The sequence below is a fragment of the Schistocerca cancellata genome, chromosome 5 (genome assembly GCF_023864275.1).
Source record: "Schistocerca cancellata isolate TAMUIC-IGC-003103 chromosome 5, iqSchCanc2.1, whole genome shotgun sequence".
In the NCBI taxonomy this organism is placed as follows: domain Eukaryota; kingdom Metazoa; phylum Arthropoda; class Insecta; order Orthoptera; family Acrididae; genus Schistocerca; species Schistocerca cancellata.
In genome coordinates, this window is record NC_064630.1 from 483699841 (window position 1) to 483707507 (window position 7667).

Consider the following 7667-nt stretch of genomic DNA (forward strand, 5'->3'; position numbering starts at 1 on the left):
TATTGAATTAAATAGACAGACTATTGCGCACAGCATATGGATTGAAAGAAAATCAAAGACAGATGAAAATAGTGTGGAGTAGCAGAACTGAGTTTAGCGATAAACTTTGTTTCATAATTGGATATTGAAAGAATTCTGTTTTCTTTAAAGCAAAATTACCTATGTTGGACGAAGCAAGGAAGTCATAAGAAGCAGACTAGCACAGACAAAGACAGCAGTCCTCACGAAGTATAACGCATCAAACACGGGCCTTAGCTCGCGATAGATAATTCTTGAGAATGTGAACATAGAATGCTATGGCACTGACTCACGGAATGTGAGAAAGCCCGAAAACTGGATAATAAATGCGTCTGAGATGAGTTGCAGAACGACGCTAAAAATTAAGCAGGCTGATGAGATATGGGTAGGTTCCCACAGAATCGGAGAGAAAAGAATATTTGAAAACAAAGACTTGAAGAAGGGATATGATGATAGGACATGTATTAAGAAGACGTCTGGAAATAGCTTCCATGGTACTAGAGTGACTCGTAGAGGAAGTTAGAGCTTGGAATACATCCAAAATATAATTCAGGATGTTGGGCGCAAGTAACCTCACACTTTAAGCAGATGATGCTGTTATCTATAACGAAGTATTGTCTGAAAGCTGCACAAATATTAAACCAGATTTTAATCAGATTTCAAATGCGTCAAATACTGGCAACTTTCTTTAAATATTAAAAAACGTAAAACGGTACACTTCACGAAATGCATCAAATTAATATCTTATGTACCGGCAGTTATAACTAGTCAACACCTGCAAATACTTGGGTACTTTTAAAAATGGATTAAAAACCATCTTGACGGCAATAAAATATTTACAATGGTTACTGGTTTCGTTCACAATGTGACCATCTTCAAATCATTTATATAATGACAGTTTTTAATCCATTTTCATATGTGCATACTGTGGGACTGCAGTGCTAGTGATTCATTTGTCGCGCTCATCGGAGTTCAGACGTCGCTCAGAAGGGCTGTCTGTGCAACCTCTGTTTTGTATCCGAAGGCAGAAACTGTGCTGAGTTTACAGGCAAACAGTGTTTGCAATATTCATTCTAGGGTACGACCTTCTCCCACCGACGAGTGCATACCCTGTTGCACAGCTTCTACCATTTGAATGGGGTCACATTGTGAGCCTGCGGGAAACTGGATGGTCGTATACAGAGATTTCTGCCCATAATGGGCACAATGTAAGGGTGTTGTGTCGCTGCTTTCAGCGCTGGTCTGAGGAATTACCGACTCTAGCAGATTCTGGCCGACCGCGTAGTACAGACGCAATTCGAGATCGACGCACTGTGCGAGAAACGGTGGCGGAGCGAACCTCGCCCAGGAACGAAATCCGGTCACATGTTGCACCTCCTGAGTCATCAGGCACCATCGGGAACGGCCTGCTTGCAACTGGATTAAGCTCACATGTGCCTCTGTCAGGCTATCACTGACACCGCCAAGCTTGGCAACTCCGGCGCCGTGAAAGAGTCGACTGGAGAGTGGAATGTCTTCAGTGATGAGAGAAGGTGCTGCCTGTATGTGAGATATGGACGTGCACGTGTTTGGCGAAGACCTGGTAAGCTGCCTATTCGGGAGGGCATTCGCCCAAGACAGACAGGTTCCTGTTCCAAGTTTCGTGGTGGGGGTTAGGGGGAGGGCAAAATTACAACTCGTAGTCACACTTACTATTTCTGCAGGGAAAAATAATCACAGGCTGTTATTCCCACGTCTTCGACAGGAAGGTGATGTGCTTTTCAGCAGGACAGAGCACGTCGATATGCGGCTGCAGCGACGCAACGTGCTCTTGAAGGTTTCCAACAACTGACCTGGAAGCGAGATCACCATAACCCTCGCCCATTGAACAGGGATGGGGTATGGTCCAAATTTTAAAAAAATAGCGCAAGATGCCTGGGACATTTTATCGGAGAATGCCATTCGGCACCTTTATGATCGGATCGTTTGCCTGCTAGAACAGACTCCTGAGTTGCTAACAGAGAGGTGTACACTACGTACTGATGCGACTGTCTGGGTACTCTTTATTGTGACATGTTCATTGTGTCTTGTGTTTCATTGTTTTATTACAATATACTTATGCTCTTGTGGGTCCACTCGGTAGTACATGTCTCTTAAGGACCAAATGATGTACTACTACTACTACTTTGATAATCTGATGATGGTAACTCAGCCGAAACAAGCCTACTGTTAAAAGTACAGTTTTAATAATAATATTGCATTGGTGCGTCTCAACTGGACGCCAGTAAAGCGACTTGAGCATCTCCAACCAACCCAGTTATCGACGCGGGAAAAGGAGAAACTACAGTTTAACGTGGAATCAGAATCACGTGTTGTTTCTGGTAAATCTCCACACAATTGAGAAGTGAATACTACGTTAAAACGCAGACTGAAAATCCGTGTTCAAATCGGGTTCGATCTCGCACCTTTCGATTTGCACAAACATTCTTTACCGCTATAGCACCAGGCCCAGCCACTTATTTTATTAAAATGCAATAGTGACAATCCAAAGGCAGAATACATTGAGGTGACAAAAGTCATGGGATAGCGATATCCACATACAGAGATGGCGGCAGTATGTAGTATCGCGTGCGCGAGGTACAAAAGGACAGTGCATTGGCGGAATTGTCATTTGGACTCAGGTGATAAATGTGAAAAGGTACCCGGAGTGATTACGACCGCAAAACAGGAATTAACGGACTCTGAATGCGGAATGGTAGGTGCAGCTATAAGCAAAGGACATTCCATTTGGGAACTCGTTAGGGAATTCAGTATTCCGAGATCCACAGTGTCAAAAATGTGCCGAGAACAATAAATTTTAGGCATTACCTCTTACCACGAGCAACGCGGTGGCCGACGGCCTTCACTTAACGACCGAGATCATAGGCTCTTGCGTAGAGTTGTCAGTGCAGAAAGACGAGCAACTCCGCGTGAAATAACCGTAGAAATTAATGAGGGTGAACGACGATCGTTTCTGTTAGGAGAGTGCGGCGAAATCTGGCGTTAATGGGCTACTGCATCAGACGACCGATGGGAGTGCCAGCCCTAACGACACGACATCGCCTGCAGCGCCTGTACTGGGCTTGTGGCCATATCGGCTGGACCTGAGAGTTGGAAAACCGTGGTCTGGTGAGATGAATCCCGATTTCAGCTGGTTAACAGCTGATCATAGGGTGCGTGTGTGGCGCAGAGCTCACGAACCCTCTGACCCAGGTTGTCAACGAGGTACTGTGCGAGCTACTGATGGCTCGGTAACGGCGTGGGATGTGTGTACATAGAATGGACTGCGTCCTCTGGTCCAACTGAACCGATGACAGGAAACGGTTGTGTTCATCTACTTGGAGATCATTTGCAGCCATTCATGGACTTCATGTTCCCAAACAACGATGGAATTTTCGTGGATGACGCTGCGCCATGTCATTGGGCCATATTGTACGCGACTGGTTTGAAGATCATTGTGGACAATTCGAGCGAACATTTATGGAACGTAATCGAGACATCAGTTCGTGCACGGAATCTTGCACCGGCAACTCTTCCGCAATTACAGACGGCTATATAGGCAGCATGACTCAATATTTCGAGTCCATGCACGTCGAGCTGCTGCACCAGAGCGAAAGGTGGTCCGACACTATATTATTTGGGTGCAAACTCGGGCAAAATGTGAATTGCGGCCTGAACAAATATATAGACGTGATCAACGATGGAGAGGTTTGGCGTCAAACAAGTTAGTGTTTGCTAAATAAAAATGACCGTCTCCAGTGTTACCGGTTTTAAGTGTCGCACAGGAAGTGTGTGGGGGCGCTGGGAAGATGTCAAGGTCGGCGCCGGTGCCCTGCCAGCAAGCAGCCGCGTCGAGGCGCGTCCGCGGCGTCCCGCAAGCAGAGGTCGGCCGGCGGCGGGGTGACGACCCTTACCTAGCCCAAGGCGGGCCACAGCCACAGTGGAGCCGCACCCTCGTGCGGGTCGATACGCACCGCGGCGGGCAGCCGGCCTGTCCCACACGGCGCGGCTCTGCCCCATCCCGCGCCGTGTCATTACCCCCGCGGTGACGCGCAGTTTGGGGCAAACGCCCTCAGCCCGTCCCGCTCTGGCCTGCCTCACCGAGCGCTGACGCCGCCGCCGCTACCGCCACCGACGCCCGTATCGATTTTTGGACCGGCCCGGCTCGGCTCGGCGCCGCTTTAAAGCCCGACTCGGCGGGACGCGACGGCTCCACCCTGCCGCGCCGAGGCACGGCGGGCGCGCGCCGACAACCCCCGACTCCCCCTGGAGGGCAGCGCTCGAGGGGGAAAGAAGGGAACAGAACGGAACGGAGCACGGAACACGGGAGAAGAAACGCGGCGCGCGGCTGGCCGTCTTGGCTGGCGTTGCCAAGTCTCCTCCGCAGCTTGTGCCGCCGCCAGCGCGTTCTCTGATAGCTGCTGCTGGGGCTGCTGCTACTGCCCGCCTGACGCCGGTTGTCCCACTCCTTCACCACTGCCGATATTCTCAACAACTCAAACGGCCGGCGCCATCCGAGTACTATGCTCGCGACCACGAAAAGAAGACAGGAAGAAAAACAACACAAAATGGCATCAAACTGTCTAGATCTGCGACTGTATTATTAAATTTGTATGAGATAACAGTTTTCAGCTTCAGTCAAAAATTTTCGGGTACGAAGTATTTCGTCAGGATGCCACTATAATCAGGTACCTAATATTTATTTATAAGTTTAACATTTCTGTTCTGTCCGGAAATAAAGAACCGTTCTACATGCAAATACGTATACTCGTACAGCTTAAATGTAAGCAACACGATATAATACAATACACAGCCTATTCATAATTATGTTTACACTTCTTCCATGAGCCGTGCTAAAACCTACTGGATGTAAGGTTATGCAAAACACTGCTTTTTCATATATACTCAAACATGTTTCAGTATCTCTCATTTCCTCGGTGGATTTTCTTCATTTAAACCTTAATTTTACGTAAAAAAAAGCCCACTGAGGATGGCACAGAGGTGCTGAAACATGTTTGGGTGCATATGAAAAAGCTCCGTTTTGCATATGACGTGGATCTTATATCCAGTAATTAATACGAAGGACATTGGAGGAAAGCATTCTCCGAAAAATCTTCACGGAAAGAAAGGGGAAGCTAATTACATTTCTGCTAAGGGATGTAGGAATTTTTAATATGGCAAGCAGGGGCACAAAGTTGAAGGGACAAAGACAGATTGGGATGTACAGAATGACTCTCCAGAATGCTATGTGCAGTATGTCTGTTGATGAAAATATGAGCATGGGAACAAATTAGTTGACAGTAATGACAACGGGGAAGAATGAAGAAGTATGAAATTGTATAAGAGTATCAGAAAGTGCATCAAGTTTCTCTAGTATGTAAGGCACAGTGGACATGCAGAGCAAACGATTAGCCCAAGCTAGAAATACCCGTTCGACGGGAAGAAACCAATTGAAATGTACCATGAAGAAAAGGACCTGCAGGTCATAAAACAATTACATTCAGGACAACAAAATTAACACACAATGCCCTGTTTAGCACAAAATAAATGATATTTACTCTAGATTGTTATCTGAGCGAATACTTGGCAAACACCTAACGACGAGTTTAATCTGAAACAATGTACTGTGCATTGTAACAGAAATCGATAACTGTCTCTGTAATAAAGAGCCGACATTCCTAAAGAAAAGCGCCCATTGAATTATTCTTTTTCACAAATTAAAAAAAAAAAAGAAACAGTAGGTTCGTTGCGTTAAGACCACCTACAGTACCCGCCACAAGCCTGCTGGCAAGCGTCGTGCAGATGGACTAATGACCGAGGGTCACATGACTGACACCCGTGACGGCCAATCACGGCCGCGACGCACTGCCGAGACGACGCTGCAGCGATCGAAGATGTTACACACACACACACACACACACTTTCGCCCCGATACATTCCTCCCTGTATACCCGCGGTACTGCCCGTCACGCCTCCTTTGGGCTTCCTAGAAATACATTTATCCATGGGCCGAAAAAAGACAAAGAAAAGAAAAATCAACTAGGCAAATACTCACCCCGCATTTTCAGCGATGACTGTTGACATGGGTCGTGCATCAGCATTAGGGATAACAATCCTTGCCACTTGTCGAATATTTTGTGCGTTTCTGGCGGTATATCCTTCACGAGCCCGGCGCAATATTCATGTACACACGCACTAAGCAAGGACGCTGCGTCACATCCGACCCAATTTCCGAAATCACTGACCTCAATCTGCAGCGTTCCGTTGGCACACACAGACCGAGCTTTGCGTCACCTGCTCACAGCCACAGACAAAATGTAATTTCTGCGGGTCTGCTAAACAACTCGTATTTCACAATTGTCTGCGCTGTCACCACACTTAACGCACCGCGCTGTGATCCTGAAAAACTCTGTTTAGAAATCCTAGTAAGTACACACGGAAAGTTACACTTATTTTCTGTACGCGCTGATTAAAAAAAAAAATTCCTTTAACTTAAGGCACACTGACTCACACTTATATGTGAAATAGGGAACAGAAATTTCTAGCGTTTAACAGTCCTGGCAAGTAGTGTTACGCTTATTGTTGCGTCAGCAGGACTCAGCACTGTCGCGGAAACACTGTTTTGTTCACACACACAGCGTCGCAGCCTTTAGTGTTTGATGCATCGGGAAACGTCGTACGAGGAACACTTTATTCTCCGGAGTGTATGCGAAGGCCGGTTTCTTCAGGCACGAAGGGGCTGCTGAGGCAACTGTGGTTCAGTTCGCCACCAGGCTGGGAAGGAGACATTGCCGCTGCCGGCAGCAACGGCGCCCCGCTTCGGCACACCACACCGCGCCACGCCACTCACACACACGCCTCACACCACACAGCTCCTACTCCTACACTGGCGGGCCGCTGCGTGACTGGCCGCCGTTGTCCCACAGCGCCGAGCAGCATGCCGCCAGGTGGCAGCACCGTCGCGGCCGCACGCCTCGCGCCAGTCCGCTATTTCATTGCCAACCTTCCCGCGCCATACTACCGATAAAACCCGCGGATGACATCGTGACCTTCTACAAACGTCAGTAGTATATACAAATGAGAGTTTCGGATAGATAAATAATTTCTCGTTAAATAATTTTATTGCTCACCTCAACGCAGTACTACCATAACAGGAAGCCATGAAGAAAGGACGTGCCGAAGTTGGTACTACCTGCAATACTACTGTTGCTCCACAGATCACCATCACAATAAACACATATTCAGTGCTTTACAAATTACAAACTACTTAACTTAACATTTTCTGTAAAAATTACGAAACGTAGAAAAGCAAGTTTCACTTTGTACATGCCATAAAAGCACACTCGGCCACAGAAAACTGTGGTTTAATTGAATACTTCTTGTTCGTCGCATAATTGTAAGTGAAACACATTTTGACGCGTCATGTTAGTCTGTTCATAGTTTGCGTTTGTGCCGCGAGTATTGAGCGTATTAATACTTAGATTAAGTAATGCCCATGCAATCACAACACAGTGTAGGCAGTTTCTTTACTAGACCTGTTGCATCGTATAACTGCTCTGCTAATAAAAAACAGTCTTTGGTTTCCCTTCCCCACAAAACTATTTATGTGATTGTTCTTATTTCATTTGTTC

The 7667-nt window shown here is 46.9% G+C and overlaps 1 protein-coding gene across 1 annotated transcript in view; it reads right to left on the reverse strand.

The window, feature by feature from the left end:
- The window catches only part of LOC126189025 (nuclear receptor coactivator 3-like), a 299208-nt gene extending 292310 nt beyond the window's left edge, over positions 1–6898 (reverse strand). The window contains exon 1 of the mRNA XM_049930852.1: positions 6092–6898. Coding sequence (XP_049786809.1) covers positions 6092–6120 — 29 coding nt within the window. The 5' untranslated portion in view covers positions 6121–6898. The remainder of the gene's footprint in view (positions 1–6091) is intronic.
- Between the last annotated feature and the right edge of the window lie 769 nt (positions 6899–7667).